General features: G+C 39.7%; 1 protein-coding gene across 1 annotated transcript in view; it reads left to right on the top strand.

Annotated features, from left to right (window-relative positions):
* The window catches only part of CHRDL1 (chordin like 1), a 111,220-nt gene that overhangs the window by 45,487 nt on the left and 47,356 nt on the right, over window positions 1–18,377 (top strand). The window contains exons 3-4 of the mRNA XM_073637903.1: window positions 4,566–4,678; window positions 9,982–10,075. Coding sequence (XP_073494004.1) covers window positions 4,566–4,678; window positions 9,982–10,075 — 207 coding nt within the window. The remainder of the gene's footprint in view (window positions 1–4,565; window positions 4,679–9,981; window positions 10,076–18,377) is intronic.

Below are 18,377 nucleotides of genomic sequence, written 5' to 3'. Positions count from 1 at the left end.
AATCAAATTTATCAGCATTTTATAAGAACAATTACTTAAAGAGGTATCCTCACGTTGTCTCTTGAGCAGCTCACAACTCCGCAGTCTCCTCACTTCCAGGTTCAGGCAAGGTGGGCTCTCCTCCTTGAGTGACATGTAGCTGTAGTATTAGTAGAACTATAAAATTTAGCACAAGTTCTACTGTAGCACACTCAATTAACAGTGTTTGTTGTCAGTCTACATTGTTATCACTCTATTTACATACAGAGGTAACAAAATACTGCATTTAGACAAGCACACAGTGAGAGTAGTCCTTAGGACAGCTGCAGTGGAAATTGCTGATGTTGGTGGCCTGGCGGACTGTGATTCTACAGGTCTGATAAGAGCACGTCGGTAAGGAGCTAAAAGTGAGGGGAGGGAGTTAAGCATCAATCTGTTGAATAGAAATAAGTGGTGAGAGTTGACTGGTATGTTTGGAGTTAACTCCTCTCCTGGAATGAGGAAGAGAAGAGGAATGTGGCTTCCCGCCTGAGAAACAGAGAGAAGATTTCTTGATATATTTCTCTGTTTTAATTGTAAATGAGACAAAATAGGATAAAAGAAAAGGAGGAGATTAAGGGAAGAATTGCAGTAGAGATTTTAGACAATTCCTTTAACTAAGTTATGATGCCCAAACTATGCATCATCAGATACATCATTTGAGTCTGTGTGTCTTATACAATAGAAATAAAATAGTGTTAGGTTTTAGTTACATTTGTCAATAGCATTCACTTTTAGATAGTAACAATAGCACACATAAGAATTGCATTGTGTCCTGCAATGTAGGTTTAACCCTATCAAGGTTTTTGTTCTATGTTTTACATGAAAACACCCATTAAGTACACTGCTAATTTTAGGTACAGGAATATAAAGCCTGTTTGGATTGTGCAAAGGGTAAAATTGGCTCCTGAAGCTCCTGCCTAATTTATTGTAGGAAGAAGGTTTCATTTACAGCTCCAAGAACCAAAACATGGCACTTGTAAAGGTCAACATCATTAACAGTAGGATTACAAGAGGCTCTGCAAGGTTTATGCTTCCTGTTCATCTGAGGAAGCTCGTCCATGAATCATCTCACATGTGATTTTCCTTCGTGGAGAATGAGTCAGTTTACACATAGAGACAGAGGGGTCGTGAACGTGTATGTAAATAATATACCATTTGTATTTATGTTTTAGAATGTAGGTAAAACTCCATCATTTTAGAGGAATCTAGTAATAAGGATTCTAAAAACTAAATATTTTATACTAGTAATCATTTAGATTGGCAGACTATGTACCACTGAGGATTTTTAAGACAGACGTAACACAATTGACATAACTCTGGAACCATCTGATTATATCTAGTATAGTTACTGTATACAATATTGTCAAAATGTGTCAAAACTATAATACCGCTTAGGGATCAATGTAGTTTAATATAAAAATACATATACTGTGTTTCTGTGTATATATACCCTAGTTTCCTCTCTTTTTATGTATAGCAATGTCCCTTACATATTGGATTCTCTAGTTATTTTTGTTCTTTTTAGTGCCCTGTCTTTATTTTATACAGCCCTCTCATGTTAGATATATTTTTATTCAGATAAAAAATTACCAAAATTCTAAACCAAATTTTAGACTACATGGTTGGAAAATCTCACATAAAATAAAAAGACTTTCATTCTGAAATCAATCAGTGCTTGTTCGGTGGTGAAGGCTGCAATGGCTTTCATGTATAGTTGACTTGAAATGGCCCATTTCCAAGCAGACCTCCTGTGGTGCTTTATAGATTTGTTAGATAGCCAAGTATAAGGTAAATCCAAGAATGCAACTAATATTTTCAAAATACTCTTTTGAATAATAAATAATAATAAATGGGTCTTTTGGATATTTATCATTTACTGGACCTTATTTTATAGCTTTGAGTATCTCATTCCAAAATAACTTCGACTTGATCATGAATCTCTGGATGCTGCAATGACTGCTGCTCTTATGTATTAACATACTGTGATCTCTTCTTCCATCATGGAAGCCCTAAATGTTTTTTCCAAAATCGTAATGTGGTCTCAGTTTTCTGTATATGCAGAATAAATCAAGTGTGTGAATACAACTTAATTTTAAATCTGGATTGATTTTCAGTTAGTACCCCCTAATCAAGTCTCTCTTTACCCTCTGTTGCCATTTGATCTGTCCTCCATTAGTCCTAGTGCTGTTGCTAGGGCATGCTCAGATGTATCTAATGACCCTGACTAATAAAATATCTGATATGTTGTAGCACACCCCAGCTATGCTATGCTATGCTGAAGATTCCAACTGCATTTGCACCTAAAGACCCTGTCTAATAAAACATCTTACATGTTGTAGCACACCCCAGCTATGCCATGCTGAAGATTCCAGTTGAACTTGCACCTAATGACCCTGTCTGATTAATAAAAAACAGATGTACCTGTCTAATAAAACATCCCTCAGACCCTCTAATGACATCCTGTTTGCCATAGCAGCATGATTTTCCTACTCTGTGCTCACCTATGCATGTAGGGGTAAGCATGATCATGCACTGAAGATCCCAATGAAATGTAAAGTTTATAAATAGCAATTGAGACAGAGTCACTGGTGTTATATATGAAGGGAGACATGTTTCACTATGGCTACTAGCCTTAGTGAACTGAACCTACAACTTTTCTCCAGCTTGTTATATGTTAGGGGGTTAAATCACCATTGTGAAGGGAGTGTTTTTTTTGTGACATTAAGAAGGGTGGGAGGTCATTCACCATATCTCCACTTCAGGATGTGGCTGGGCAAATTTAAATGCTCAGTCACTGTTTTTTTTTCTTCGGGGGTTGTGAATTTGGAGAGACATGTCTCCAGACGGTGGAACTTCAGCTCAGGAGGAGCTGAAGTGTGCTGCAAATTGGTGCAGGCAAACCCGCACACATATGGACTGTGTTATCATTTGTCTTTTGTTTTACCTTTATGCCAGCAAAGCTGAGTTTATTTTGCTGAAGTCTGCAGTGCTTTATGCTGATATAATAAACATGCAGACAAAACCATTGGTGTGTCTACTTCCGACTGCAGCCGAGTGAGTCGTCTTGCCACACAATGAATTGGTCAAATAATGGGTCACAGTCACTATAATCAAAACTTTTAACAGGCAAATTATCCATATAAATAAAAAGGGCCCATGTTGAGATCTATCTATTTCTATCAGGATGCACAAAGGGGAGGGAGGCCTGCAGCACTAAGGAGGAGCAGTGTGCTGATGGAAAATGTATGCTTTAGCAGATAAGAATAGGACATCACACTTAGCTTTGTCAAGATGAATGCAGAAAGGGGCAGAAGGAAATGAAAAAAGACACAAACATACAAGAAATTTTTGTTGTTGTGCTTGTACTATATATTAACAATAGTCATGCAGATACTGTGCTTTGTAAAAAATATTGCCCTTGTAGGAAAACCTTTTTAATGACAAGTTAGAATAGTTAGTATGATTTTTTAATGGCTCGATTTATTATTATTTTATTATTGAATAGTTTATTGCATACATTTTATTGGTAGTATTTTATGCTTATAGCATTTTTTATAGACGTGTTTTTTCTTTCGAGCATTTATAGGGTCACAATGTGCAAAACTTTCCCTTGTTGCCACTAATCATACAAGTATATTGGAACAACTGCAGCGTTTTCCTCTCCTAATAAATAGTCAGAAATAACACTCGAACATTTCTCAATCTTTACTTCTCACTCTAAACTTCTGTCTGAGCTGTGTTTAGTAATTTACAAAGATAACTAATATCAATATTAAGCAATACTGTAAAAAAAAGGGTCTACATATCCAGCCCCTCCATAAAAATTGTGCATATGTAGAAATTCTATATGGAGTTGTATGGCAACCTGTTCTGATGATATATTGGAGGTTGAATTTTAATCCTCACTAGAGAAAAGCTAGACTTTAGCCTTTTACATACCAGGGATATTGTAGATCCACCAGAGGACACCAAGGTTCACAAGCCTAAGTGGTCATGCATCTTCTATTTATTCTTCTTGTAATGTTTCTCTTTCATGTTTGCATACTAGCATATCATTCTTCAGTCTAAGCTGTATCATGTGTAGGTATATGCTGCTCAGCTGCTTTCTCTCTTTTCTTGGCATTAGACTGGGAATAAGCTGCCAATTTGTGAAAGGTTTTCTTTCAGCTAAAGTGTTTGGCTGCTTGGTAGACTTCACAGTCAGAGGTGCTGACAGCTTTGGGTTTACCTCCAATTTTTGGATCTAATAGTCCGTTCTTCTGTGGTCCAGTTTACGGAGTATTCCCAGTAGTCACTAATGCCTACAGTGTTCCCTTTAGACTTGTTCAGGCTCCAGAGACCAGGAACATTAAAAACTCATGGTAAAGCCAAAAAACACAAACCCGAGAAGCCACACAAATATTTCATGAACTTTCTATGCATTGCTTTATATAGCGAACAGTAACAATCATGAGAATCCTGACTACAGCAAAACCATCTCTTAACCCCTGCTGTGCACTGAAGCTTGAGGAGGTAACTGAATGCTCCCTCTGTCACCCCTGTAGATTCAGAGACATACTGCGTCTTCCAAGACAGAAAGTATCGAATTGGCGAGAGATGGCACCCTTACCTGGAACCATATGGACTTGTATATTGTGTTAACTGTTTGTGCCGAGAGGTAATATTTCAATGTTCTACATTGTGTTAATCTTTTGATCACTGTTACAAGTTTCTAAGTCTGCCAATGTGAACCTTCTACTATATGCTACTTGATGTCCATGACAAAAGTCATTTATTAGTATCAGATCTTGTTTAACATTCAAGTTTTTATTGAAATATAGTTGCAAACTTATGATGGTCGCTAGGTCTCATAAGCATCACGTTACAGTGGACCTGTCAATTGCAATAAACATATTTTTTTACTTGCTGTAAATGCGCTGTTGTCCTCAGTTTAGCGTTGTTTTTCATTTGTTCCTGCGCCTCTCCTTCCCGGCGATATGGCCCCCTCTTCCCGGCATATAGTCTTGTTAGCCAAATGGGCATGATTCTCAAGAAGACTCCCATAGAGAAGAGTTGTGAACCACACCTACTTGTCTAAAAGATTAGATTTGTAAATCAGGTGGAGAGTGACATATCTAAGAAATGGAGAGGATAAATTAAAAAAAAAAAATGCCATATTCAGGAGAACAGTGACATTTAGACCATACTCCATGACTACAGATTTATGCTAAGTGACAGGTTCTCCTTAGGGGGATAGATATTATTATTACGGCAGTGTTACATAATCTCCTGGAATGAGAGTTGGCTATGCTCCAGCACAGGGGCCTCATTAGATGGCTTGGAGAGTTTGTAACAAGAGCAAAGTCGAGATTACCATTCGAGTTGAGTGAATCAATTTGATGATAATTGAAAATGATTTATTATTATTTATTAGTCCTGACAAACAATTTCCAATTTGCTTGGCCCAAATTGGCAAAAAATGTGATTTATTCAGAAGATTGCATCAGCTACAGAAAGCTAATATGACCTTGGGAACTGCCTGACGGGCTTGCCAAAAATGCCTTGTAGCCACCACATCAATCAGGAGAAACTATTTTAGTCTGTATAAAAGCAGAGACAGGGAATTCAGCAGCCATTTTATAGTGAATCTGGATAGTGTGGGAACATCACATCTCATAGCTTACCCATAGAAGACTGAGAGAGAAAGCTATATAACACGGAAGAAACTGTAAGGCTGCGTTCACATTGCACCCGGGTTGCATGTATTGCTGCAATCACATTGTTTGCCTTCACTTTTTGAAAATTGCTGCAAAAACGTTGAGCTTCTACCACAATCACAGCGAATAACTGAAATGCAGAAATAAAGTGTGAATGCAACCTAAAGATTGCGTGTGTGTGTGTGTGTGACAGCACAGCAGTAAAAAAAATTAGCATGTGAGGAAAACAGATTAGTATCTTAGGCCAAGTCCCCACTATCAGTATTTTGTCAGTATTTGGTCAGGATTTTTTCGCAGGAGTGGGAGCCAAAACCAGGAGTGTGTGATAAATGCAGAATTGGTGACTTGTTTCTATTATACCTTTTCTCTGATTGTTCCCCAACTGGTTTTAGCTCCCACTCCTGAAAAAAAATACTGACCGAATACTGAACAAATACTTATAGTGGGGCCGTGGCCTTATACGTTTTTCTGGGCTATTGGTGGCTTTGGAGCACTTTTGCTTTGCCCCTAATCAAAATCCCAGGAACCTTTTCAAATCTGGTGACATTTAAACTTTAAAATTTTGAAATTTTAAAAGATTTGCTCACCTCTAATTATCATGTTATATTATGGGGGATACTAATATAATGAATAATATATAATGACTAATATAATCATTAGTAGTTGCATCTGTGGCGGCACACAATTATAGGGTATCCGTGGCTGGCACACTGTTATAGGGCATCTGTAGCTGGCACACTGTTATAGGGCATCTGTGGCTGGCATACTGTTATAGGGCATCTGTGGCTGGCACACTGTTATAGGGTATCTGTGGCTGGCACACGGTTATAGGGCATCTGTAGCTGGCCCACTATTATAGGGCATCTGTGGCTGGCACACTATTATAGGGCATCTGTGGCTGGCACACTGTTACAGGGCATCTGTGGCTGGCACACTATTATAGGGTATCTGTGGCTGGCACACTATTATAGGGCATCTGTGGTTGGCGCACTGTTATAGGGTATCTGTGGCTGGCGCACTATTATAGGGCATCTGTGGCTGGCACACTCTTATAGGGTATTTGTGGCTGGCACACTGTTATAGGGTATCTGTGGCTGGCACACTATTATAGGGCATCTGTGGCTGGCACACTATTATAGGGTATCTGTGGTTGGCACCACTGTTATAGGGCATCTGTGGCTGGCACACTATTATAGGGCATCTGTGGCTGGCACACTCTTATAGGGTATCTGTGGCTGGCACACTCTTATAGGGTATCTGTGGCTGGCATACTATTATAGGGTATCTGTGGTTGGCACACTGTTATAGGGTATCTGTGGCTGGCACACTATTATAGGGCATCTGTGGCAGGCACACTATTATAGGGTATCTGTGGTTGGCGCACTGTTATAGGCTATCTGTGGCTGGCGCACTATTATAGGACATCTGTGTCTGGCACACTCTTATAGGGTATTTGTGGCTGGCACACTGTTATAGGGTATCTGTGGCTGGCACACTATTATAGGGCATCTGTGGCTGGCACACTATTATAGGGTATCTGTAGTTGGCACACTGTTATAGGGCATCTGTGGCTGGCACACTGTTATAGGGCATCTATGGCTGGCACACTATTATAGGGTATCTGTGGCTGGCACACTATTATAGGGTATCTGTGGCTGGCACACTATTATAGGGCATCTGTGGCTGGCACACTCTTATAGGGTATCTGTGGCTGGCACACTCTTATAGGGTATCTGTGGCTGGCATACTATTATAGGGTATCTGTGGTTGGCACACTGTTATAGGGCATCTGTGGCTGGCACACTCTTATAGGGTATCTGTGGCTGGCACACTATTATAGGGTATCTGTGGCTGGCACACTATTATAGGGCATCTGTGGCTGGCACACTCTTATAGGGTATCTGTGGCTGGCATACTATTATAGGGTATCTGTGGTTGGCACACTGTTATAGGGTATCTGTGGCTGGCACACTATTATAGGGCATCTGTGGCAGGCACACTATTATAGGGTATCTGTGGTTGGCGCACTGTTATAGGCTATCTGTGGCTGGCGCACTATTATAGGACATCTGTGTCTGGCACACTCTTATAGGGTATTTGTGGCTGGCACACTGTTATAGGGTATCTGTGGCTGGCACACTATTATAGGGCATCTGTGGCTGGCACACTATTATAGGGTATCTGTAGTTGGCACACTGTTATAGGGCATCTGTGGCTGGCACACTGTTATAGGGCATCTATGGCTGGCACACTATTATAGGGTATCTGTGGCTGGCACACTATTATAGGGTATCTGTGGCTGGCACACTATTATAGGGCATCTGTGGCTGGCACACTCTTATAGGGTATCTGTGGCTGGCACACTCTTATAGGGTATCTGTGGCTGGCATACTATTATAGGGTATCTGTGGTTGGCACACTGTTATAGGGCATCTGTGGCTGGCACACTCTTATAGGGTATCTGTGGCTGGCACACTATTATAGGGTATCTGTGGCTGGCACACTATTATAGGGCATCTGTGGCTGGCACACTCTTATAGGGTATCTGTGGCTGGCACACTCTTATAGGGTATCTGTGGCTGGCACACTGTTATAGGGTATCTGTGGCTGGCACACTATTATAGGGTATCTGTGGCTGGCACACTGTTATAGGGTATCTGTGGCTGGCATACTATTATAGGGTATCTGTGGCTGGCACACTCTTATAGGGTATCTGTGGCTGGCATACTATTATAGGGTATCTGTGGCTTGTGCTAGAGAACTTTAGTGGTAATAGAAAATATTTAGTAGATGGGATTGTACATATTTTAGATTTCCAAATACTGAAGAGTGTAAATAGTTAAATTGTTATTTTCACCTATTTTATAGTATTTCTTAAATGAATTGTCCCAACTGGCACATCTATAGCATATTCAGATGTACCCTACTCTAGATTACATGATAATTCCCAGGTTTTTGTTATCCCATCTGAGAGCAGCATGATGTAGGGGCAGAGACCCTGATTCTAGCGATGTGTAACTTAGTTTACTGGATGAAGGGGTTGTGATACAATCCCCTTTTTTCTCTGCTGTAGCAGTGCTCTAAATGCTGAGCTGTGTATAACCCCACCCACATCACTAATGGCAGCTTTCTGTCTATACTACATATTGTCAGAAAGCTGCTAATCAGTGATGGGGATGTGGTTACGCACAGCAGTGGACTAGGAGGCATGAGATAGCTAGTCCTGTAATGATAAGCTCCTGCTGATAAAACACTGACTTTATTGAAACTGCAACACACTTACTATTAGGTGACACATTGCTGGAATCAGGGTCTGTGTCCCTACATCATGCTGCTCTCAGATTATATAGCAAAAACCTGCTGACAGATTTGCTTTATGGGAATTTTTACCGAATATGCAATACATGTCATATAGCTGCAGCTCCCACTGCTGGAACAAGCATCTGTCTAGAAACAAGGATCCTTGATGCATCACTATCAGCGGAGAGGAGGCCGATCATGCGCAGCATACTCTGTTGATTTGTATTCCATGGTTGCACAATCTTTGGAACTCCCATACAAGTGAATGTGCAGCCATGTTTTACCTCACGGAAAGAATCCTCTGTGATCCCCTGTAGTGATGAGCGAGTATGTTTTGTTAACCCTTTCGTCGAGTATACTCGGGCGAGCTTCGAGTATTTACAGCTGCTCGGTGATATGTTTGAATCACTCCCGTGTGCATGATTTGCGACGGTTTGACAGCTTTAATACATGTGAGGAATGTCTATTTCTTACACATTCCTCACATGTAATAAAGCTGTCAAACAGTTGCAAATCATGCACACGGGAGCGATTCAAACATATCACCGAGCACGCTATAAATACTCGGTGCTCGCCCGAGCATACTCAGCGAAAGGGTTAACAAAACATACTTGCTCATCTTTAATTCCCTGCTCTAATATCTGTATACTCTTTTGCTTCCTCTCCTGCCCAGAAGCTGTGGTATGATCAGACCATGTTCCTGACGGTCAGACACAGCCATTACACAGTACACAGCAGGGGCACATTTATAAGATTATCTCAGTACAGGAACATTTTATTTAAACACATCCAATTGTGAAATTTATTTTTATTCTAAAATCTATTGCTTAAAATGTACTTTGTTTGTGGGACAATCATTTGAAGCTCAAACATGGTATAAATTCTAGGTAATAAAGAACTGAAATATGTTTGTGTAAAAAGTTACAGAAATGAATTATTATTGATCAGGAGTTTTCTGTTACAGGGTGGAAATGTTTTGTGCAGTAGAGTGAGATGTCCAAGTCTTCACTGTAGTAATCCGGTCTATATTCCACAATTGTGCTGCCCACGATGTCCAGGTAAATTTCATGAAAATCAGATATGTCTGTACTTAGCTTTGCATATTTATTTTTATCTTTCATTCTGTTAGAAGTGAAATTGTTTTTTTGCTAGGCTGGGTTTACACATAAAGAAGCCTGGCACTACGGCACCACTATCCTATAACGCAACCAATACCCAATGTTTGTTTGACATGTGGTTTGTCAGAGAATTTACTATTTCTAAAAAGAGTCCAGATACATTTTTGCAGATTTTTTTTCTTATAGAAAAACAAACTGAAAATACTGTTAAATATCTTTCTCCCTTTTTAAAGCAATATATTTGCCCCAAAGCTCTCAATAAGATGCTGCTGGTATATTTCTATGCTTCTGTAAAAATCTCCACTGTATAATTTACGATAGAGAAAAATGTTATTTTCCACATAGTGTGAAATAGCCATTGTTCCCTCGTAGCCTATAAAAGGCACGTACATAAAAAACACAGACATGTGAAATACCCCATAGACTATAATAGATACAAGTTCTATCTGTGAAAACCATAGATAGAACTCGTACAGCGTACATGAAAATGTTACATCTTAATGAGTCCTAGGCTAAGTACACACCAGCGTATAACAAATTGTCAATTTTCATCCAGAAAAAATGGACGTTTTGTCATCTGTACTGTCATCCATATGGCATTCGTTGATATACATAAGCAGTTAATAACATTTATAAGACTAAATACAGCATTTTATCTTCAAGAATTGCAATGTATCCGTAAAAGTCGTCTACTGTAGAGTTGATCCGTATGGATGGGATCCTTTTTTTTTTTGCACACCCATAGACTTGAATAGGATAATTTCGTCCTAAATACGGAGTAGAATAGTGCATACTGCAATTTAGTATTCGGACTGAAAATACGGTCGTGTGACTGTGACCTTAAGGAAATGTGATTGGATGTGTGGGTTTCACGGGTGCTTTGTCCATTAAATAAAGGCAAAAAAGACTTGTCGGTGTGACCTATGCCTTGAGGTAAAAACCTTTCGGAAGACATCAGGAGACATTTTATGCAGACTAAAGAAGCTAGAAAAGGCCACAAATGCATTGCTAAAGGCTCAGGTGTACTCATGGTTGAACAAAGTGTCTGTAAATGGAGAAAATTCAGGACTGTTGCTACTCCCACTAGGAGCGGGTGTCCTCTTTGGATCTTTCCAAGAGAACGATGAGCAATCTTGATAAAGGTGAGCAAGATCTCAAGGGTTACAGCAAAAGATCTACTGAAGACTCTACAAACTGCTAAAAACTTGTCAAATGCACAACTCTATGTTGGAGAAAAAAGAGCATTGCCCACCAACAGCAAAACCTCATCCCAACGGTGAAGGAATCATCATGGTTTCTGGTTGTTTTAGGGCTTGGACGTCTTGTCATTGAGGTAACAATAAATTCAAAGGTGTATGAAAACACTGCTAGTTATAAAATGCATGGAGTGATATAATCTGTGAATCATGTTCAATTTATTCCATAGGCTTGTGATGACCATTGCACAGTGAGCTTAATTGTTGTCTGGTCCCCTTTTCTCTAGAGCATATATTTCCTCAGCTCTGTATACCTTGGCAGTAGACTTAATTCATCTAGTCACATGTAGGGTATCTATTAGAGCTTGGCAGTCTGCATTTGTTAGTATTCCATCAGCAAAGTGGATCCTGTAGTGTTTCATATTCTTTCCTATATATAATAATAACAGCCAAATAATAAAATATATTGCAACAAAACAAGATACGTCATTTCATAATTACTGATAACCCACTACTTACCAACATATAGTAGCAGATAAAATATTTAATATATGGTTTGTCAACTCCAGTACTCATGGCTGCATTGTTTGTTTATCATTTTCCTTAACTTTGTTTTCAGAAAATCCCTGTACAAAAGTATAGTTTGTTTAATAAAAAGCCAAAAAACAACCCTGTACTTTGCTACCTCTCCTCGGGCCCAGCACTGTGTTGCCGCCGCTATTCCCGGTATTTGTTATTCTTTGCAGTGCTGACATCCTGTCTACAGCGCTGCAGCCAATCAGTAAGTTCAGCAGCTCTGCCCAACCAAACGGCATGGGCCGTTCAGAGTCGCTGAGCTTACGGATTGCAGTCATTTCAACACCGCGACAGAGGGTAACAGACATTGAGAGCTGTGGTGGAGACTTAGCGCTGGACCTCTGGAGGGTGACTACAACACTGCTTGTTTTTTTAAGAAAACAAACTGCGCCTGGGAACATGGGGTTTCTGAAACTGAAAAACATCTTTAAGTAGCACACTGTATCTTTAATTTTAATGTTAAAGGCAAAAGAAGTTAAAAAGTTAAAGGAATACTCCCATCAGAGTGTTTATCCTCTTAATATATTGCAATCATCATATTATATGGCACTGTGTACTTACAATTACTCTTCTACCCAGTTAATTCTTATCTTTTCCATTATGTCACGTGATTAAAAACAGACCAGCTGAATCCTTCTAAGCTCTATGTAGAAACAGGTCTCTTTTCCCTGCATGAGTCATCATTAGAACTATAATTCTACATCACTGCAAAGTCCCTGGCAGGAGGAAGAGCAGAGCAGCTGGTTCAGAAGTTGAAGAGAAGGTAGATCTGGGCTGCCAGGGACTTTGCAGTGATGTAGAATTGTAGTTCTAATGGTGACTCATGCGGAGTAAAGAGACTTCCTGTTTTTACGTAAAGCTTATAATGATTCAGCTAGTCAGTTTTTAATCATGTGATAGACCTAATGGAAAAGAGAACAATTAACTTGGTAGGAAGACAAAATGAGCAATTGTAAGTACACAGTTCTGTATAATATGATGACTGCAATATATGAAGAGTATAAAAACTTTGATGGGAGGAGGAGGAGGAGTGCTTCGTTAATATTGCATTGTCCACCTGATAGATTGAGTTATGAGAAGTGGATTTCTAACCTTATCCTTTCATAAGTTTGGAGGACACTAATTGGCATATTTAGCACCTACTGCTTTATCTTTTCCTTTGGATTCCCATAATTAGCAGCACAACATTTGTAATATTAGACTCATTAGTTAATAAGTCCACAGGTACAATTATCGGGAAAGGACATGACTGCGCTGTCTACCATTTAATAACTTAATTACACTTGCTATATTGTAAGGTTCCTCCTACCTTCATCTACCCAGAGTTTACACTTTCCAGATGCTCATAGCTTACCCAGGTCTGTGTCACTCTAGTTTTGACTCTTTTCCATCTTCATATTTCTCTTTGCCAATTCTTAAAAAAGAGAGACAAACTCTATTTATACAACAGCCTCACGCTATAACTTACTTGATTTCTTGCACAGAATTGTGATGTATGATTGTGTTTATGTGCTGTGTTCGTTTTTTGTAATGCCCGGCTCACATAAGCAGGAAGTCTTGCTTTTTGTAACCCAAGAAAGTGTGCAATTAGTAAAAAGATGTTTTGCTCCTTAGTATGGTTTTTCTAAAATATAAGTAACCAAGTTTTCCATTCTGTAAAAATAACATATCTGGAGTGTTTTTATGTCTTCTCTGCATGTGGGGGAAATAACACCATGGGGAATGACATAATTCCTATTATGATAAGGGCAGTATTTACCACTGGGCATAGTATGGCAGTGCCAACATGTGCCAGAGTCCAGAATCTACAATAGTTTCAAAAGTTCATGCTGTGTGAAAGTATTTTAGTTTGTGAAATTTAAAGTTTTATGGAAAATGCAAAATTCAAAATGTATTATCTGATGTCAGTGCGTTTTGAATGGAAAATAATTATGCAATAATATGATCTAACTGTGCCCAAATATTACTTGTGATCTAAGACTAGTTAAAGGGGTTGTCCCGCCTTAGCTACAAATTTTCAATCATTCTTTGTGACAGCACTGCGCACTCTGGGGATTCACCGGCGCTGGGAAAGTTCGGTCATGTGACCGCAAGTCTGCGATTTGCATAATTCTGGCCACAATCCGACTAGACTGTGTCCTGCCTCGCTCAATACACTTGCATTTAGCACGACCGTGCACGTCTAGTCGGCACGTGACCTTATGTATGCAAATCACATATTTGTGGTCGCGTGCCCACCACCAACAGCACTGGAGATCCTCACAGAGGACAGTGAGCATGATTAGAGGATTCACAGGTCTACAGTCACAAAGACTGACTGCAGACTTTGTAACGCTAATGCTGACATCCCTCCATGATCTCTCTCCCTCCCCCCGGCAGGGACACCGACATACTCACTGCCCTGGCTGCTCAGCGTTGTCTCTGCTCCCTGCACCGCTTCCTGGTCTCCTGGGCATGCGCACATTGTGCAGTGCTCCCCGCGGTGTGCCTAGTGCGTGCACTCCCCAATTCTTAAACGGGCAGTGGGTCCACGATCCATGTGCAGTCTTATAGCCTAAGGTTGGACAACCTTATTAAATGTTTTAGTATATACAGTATCTCACAAAAGTAAGTACACCCCTCACATTTTTGTAAATATCTTATTATATCTTTTCATGGGACAACACTGAATATATGACACTTTGATACGATGTAAAGTAGTCAGTGTACAGCTTGTATAACAATGTATATTTGGTTTGCCCTCTAAATAATGGCAAACACACCCATTAATGTCTAAACCACTGGCAACAAGAGTGAGTACACCCCTAGGTGAAAATGGCCAAATTGTGCCCAAACTGTCAATACTTTGTGTGGCCACCACTTTTTCTTTCTTTTCTTAACTCTCTTGGTCATGGAGTTTGCTAGAGCTTCAGAGGTTTCCACTGGAATCCTCTTTCACTCCTCCATGACAACATCACGGAGCTGGTGGATATTGGAGACCTTGCGACCTTGTACTCCTCCACCTTCCATTTGAAGATGTCCCACAGATGCTCAATAGGGTTTATATCTGGAGACATGTTTGGCCAGTCCAGCACCTTTACCCTCAGTTTCTTTAGCAAAGCAGTGGTGTTCTTGGAGATGTGTTAGGGGTCGTTATCATGTTGGAATACTGCTCTGCGGCTCAGCTTCCTAAAGGAGGGGATCATGCTCTACTTGTACATCATGGCATTCATGGTTCCCTCAATGAACTGTAGCCCCCCACAGCCGGCGGCACTCATGCAGCCCCAAACTATGACACTCCCACCACCATGCTTGACTTTAGGTAAGACACACTTGTCTTTGTACTCCTCACCTCGTTCCGGCCACAAACGCTTGACACCATCTGAACCAAATAAGTTTATCTTTGTCTCATCGGACCACAGGTAATGATCGAGGAATCCATGTCCTTATTCTGCTTGTTTTCAACAAATTGTTTCCAGGTTTTCTTGTGCAACATCATTAAAAGAGGCTTCCTTCTGGGACTACAGCCATGCAGACCAATTTGATGCAGTGTGCGGCGTAGGGTCTGAGCACTGATAGGTTGACCCACAACACCTTTAACCTCTGCAGCAATGCTGGCAGCACTCATATGTTTAATTTGAAAAGACAACCTCTGGATATGACGCTGAGCAAGTGCACTCAACTTCTTTGGTTGACCATGGCGAGGCCAGTTCTGAGTGGAACCTATCTTGTGGTCTTGGCCACTGTGCTGCAACTCAGTATCAGGGTGTTGGCAATCTTTTTATAGCCTAGGCCATCTTTATGTAGAACAACAATTATTTTTTAAGACCCTGAGAGAGTTTCTTGCCGTGAGGAGCCATGTTGAACTTCCAGTGACCAGTATGAGAGAGTGTAAGAGTGATAATACCAAATTTAACAGACCTGCTCCCCACTCACACCTGAGACCTTGTAATACTAATGAGTCACTTTTGTGAGATACTGTAAGTATGGATAGAATTTAATTTGCTCTTTATTGTGAACCTTAGCTAGATTATTTTGGAAGCCAAAAAAAGACCATAATATTTCATAATATAATTATAATACTATTGAAGGTCAAGATAGCAGTTGTTGGGAGGTATGGCTTGACATGTCGCATAAGCAGACATGACTTATTTGGGCTAAGCATATTATTCCTGCTTCTTTGACTGTTTCACCATTCTAAAATGGGCAAAAAAATGTGAAAATTGGAGGCTTTCAGGAGGTCCACTCGCATAAACACCTAATAATTTAGACATTTTCCTGGAGTGGTGTGCTGATCACAGAACACAGGTTTACCTCCCATCTGGCTCTTTCTGCCAACATTGGCTGGTGTGTCCGACACAGACTTGGCCTCCTCCTCCATCTGAGCAGCTTTGCCATCTCAGAACTAGTGCCTGAAACAATAGACACACTCCTTGTAGAAAACTGCTCAGCTTCATGGAATGGAGGGTCCCATCACAACCCTGGCATCTACATCCACTTGGAAGACATGGTAAATTGCTTTCCCTCAAACAGTTGCATGAATAGGTTGGTGAGAAGTACTTACAGATGTTATCTTCTACACCTGCTGTGGCTCATTGCTTGCTAAACTTTTTGTCCCTGGAATCTATGATATCCACAATTTTACATTTAACCTTCGCTGATCTAAGAAGAGAGGAACACTTTTTCCAAAAGATTTCACTGCTCCATTTGATGGCTGATTTGAAATGCCTAATCCAAATACTGGAGACTTCAGAAATTGTGACTCTTTATATCACGGTATTGGCAAACAGTCAGGTATGCAGCCCAAAATAGCCTCCATGACGGTATATGTTAGTAGGGAAATTAGCTTTCTCCGAGAGGCTATGGCTGGTTATTCTACTACACAGCAATCTCTGACCTTCATGATGGAAAACTTGATATCTCACCACAAGAAATGGAATCTGAAGGTCAGAGAGCTTTTGGAATCTGTGAACAAAGAGTGCAATCCTGGGGGCATGCCTTTTTATGTGTGTGTCACCTCCTTCACAACAAAATTTCAGGGTGCGACTGTTTACAATGGCACCAGGGGCCTGCTGAATCCCCTACATTATGTCTGCCTGCTGAATCCCCTATATCTGCTACTTTATTACTCCTATGAAGCCCAGTTACAGGCTGAGCTTCATAGGAGACCATCAGTTTTCCTATATACCACAATGCTCATTTATAGCAGTATATAATACAGTGGATCAAACAATCGCAGGTTAAGTTAATTAAAAATAAAAGAAATAAAAAAGTTTTTAAAAAGTTAAAAAAATATAAAATATTAAATCACCTCCCTGTCCCAGTTTAAAAAATTAATTAATCATATTAGGTATTGCCACCTCTGTAAAAGTCCAATCTAAGCATAAAATGATTTAAATCGTACGGTAAATGCTGTAAAGACAAAAATATTCAAAACACCAAAACTGCTGTTTTTCAGCCACCATAGTTCCCTCGAAAAATGCAATAAAATGTAATTAAAACGTTGTATGTACTCCAAAAATGGTACCATTAAAAGAAGAGCTTGCCACGTATAAAACAACCCCTCACAGAACTTCACGAGTCTTAGCCTTTTGTTTGCTGGTTGAGTTGTGGTTTTGAATGACACCATTTATTATGTCACATACTAAACTAGAAAAGGGGAAATAAATATCCACATTTAGTGCAAAAAAACACAAAAATGGCATTATTTTTTGGATTTTTGTTTTCATGACATTGTGCAGTAAAATTGACTTGTCAACATGATTGTATAAGTAAGTGCTATTATGGCCATAGAAAATGTTTCCATTTTTTTTAATTGGTGGAAAAAAAAATTCAGAAATTTGTAGAAATAATTTTTTTTAGTTTTATTTTTGTAACCAATGTAGCTGTGTGAGGGCTTGTTTTTTGCCTATAACACAGCTGACATCTGCCATGTGTGAAGTGGTTTCAGCTCCTGAGGCTGCTCTACACACTTCTACCTGACATAGGACTTAGTAGTATATCCAATATTGGGAAGGGGTTAAAGAGAGAATAATTTAGGAGTTTGCAGGAATTATGCCAGCTTGCTCCCATTAATCTAAACCATGGCACTGTCGGTATACTCACCACTTACGTGAGTATTTACATGGGCTAATCTTTTATGTTATCTATCTAAATTTAGATTTCTCCCTGGAACTTTTCAAAGTGGAAGCAAACACTTTTACTTTATATGGAGAGTATGAAACATGCTACAATTTCCACAAATCAAGCTTGCAATGAACAATTATAACCTGACTGAGCAGTAAGATGCTTGGGACACGGGCCAAGTCAACACTTGGTGATCAGAGCAAGACTTTCAAAGCTCAATGTAAAAACAGAAATGTGACATACAAATAAACAGTAAAAAAATATACGTTTAAGTCACTAAAATCCGTATGTAGGTTTATTAAAACTGATAGCAGTATTCTAAAATATAAATGGGAGACATAGTAGTTATTATTATTATTGTTATT

The sequence above is a fragment of the Phyllobates terribilis genome, unplaced genomic scaffold, assembly GCF_046119375.1.
Source record: "Phyllobates terribilis strain yellow unplaced genomic scaffold, ASM4611937v1 Scaffold_7__3_contigs__length_470593459, whole genome shotgun sequence".
Lineage (NCBI taxonomy): Eukaryota > Metazoa > Chordata > Amphibia > Anura > Dendrobatidae > Phyllobates > Phyllobates terribilis.
Note: the sequence above shows the minus strand (reverse complement) of the source record. Positions and strands in the feature narration are given on the sequence as shown.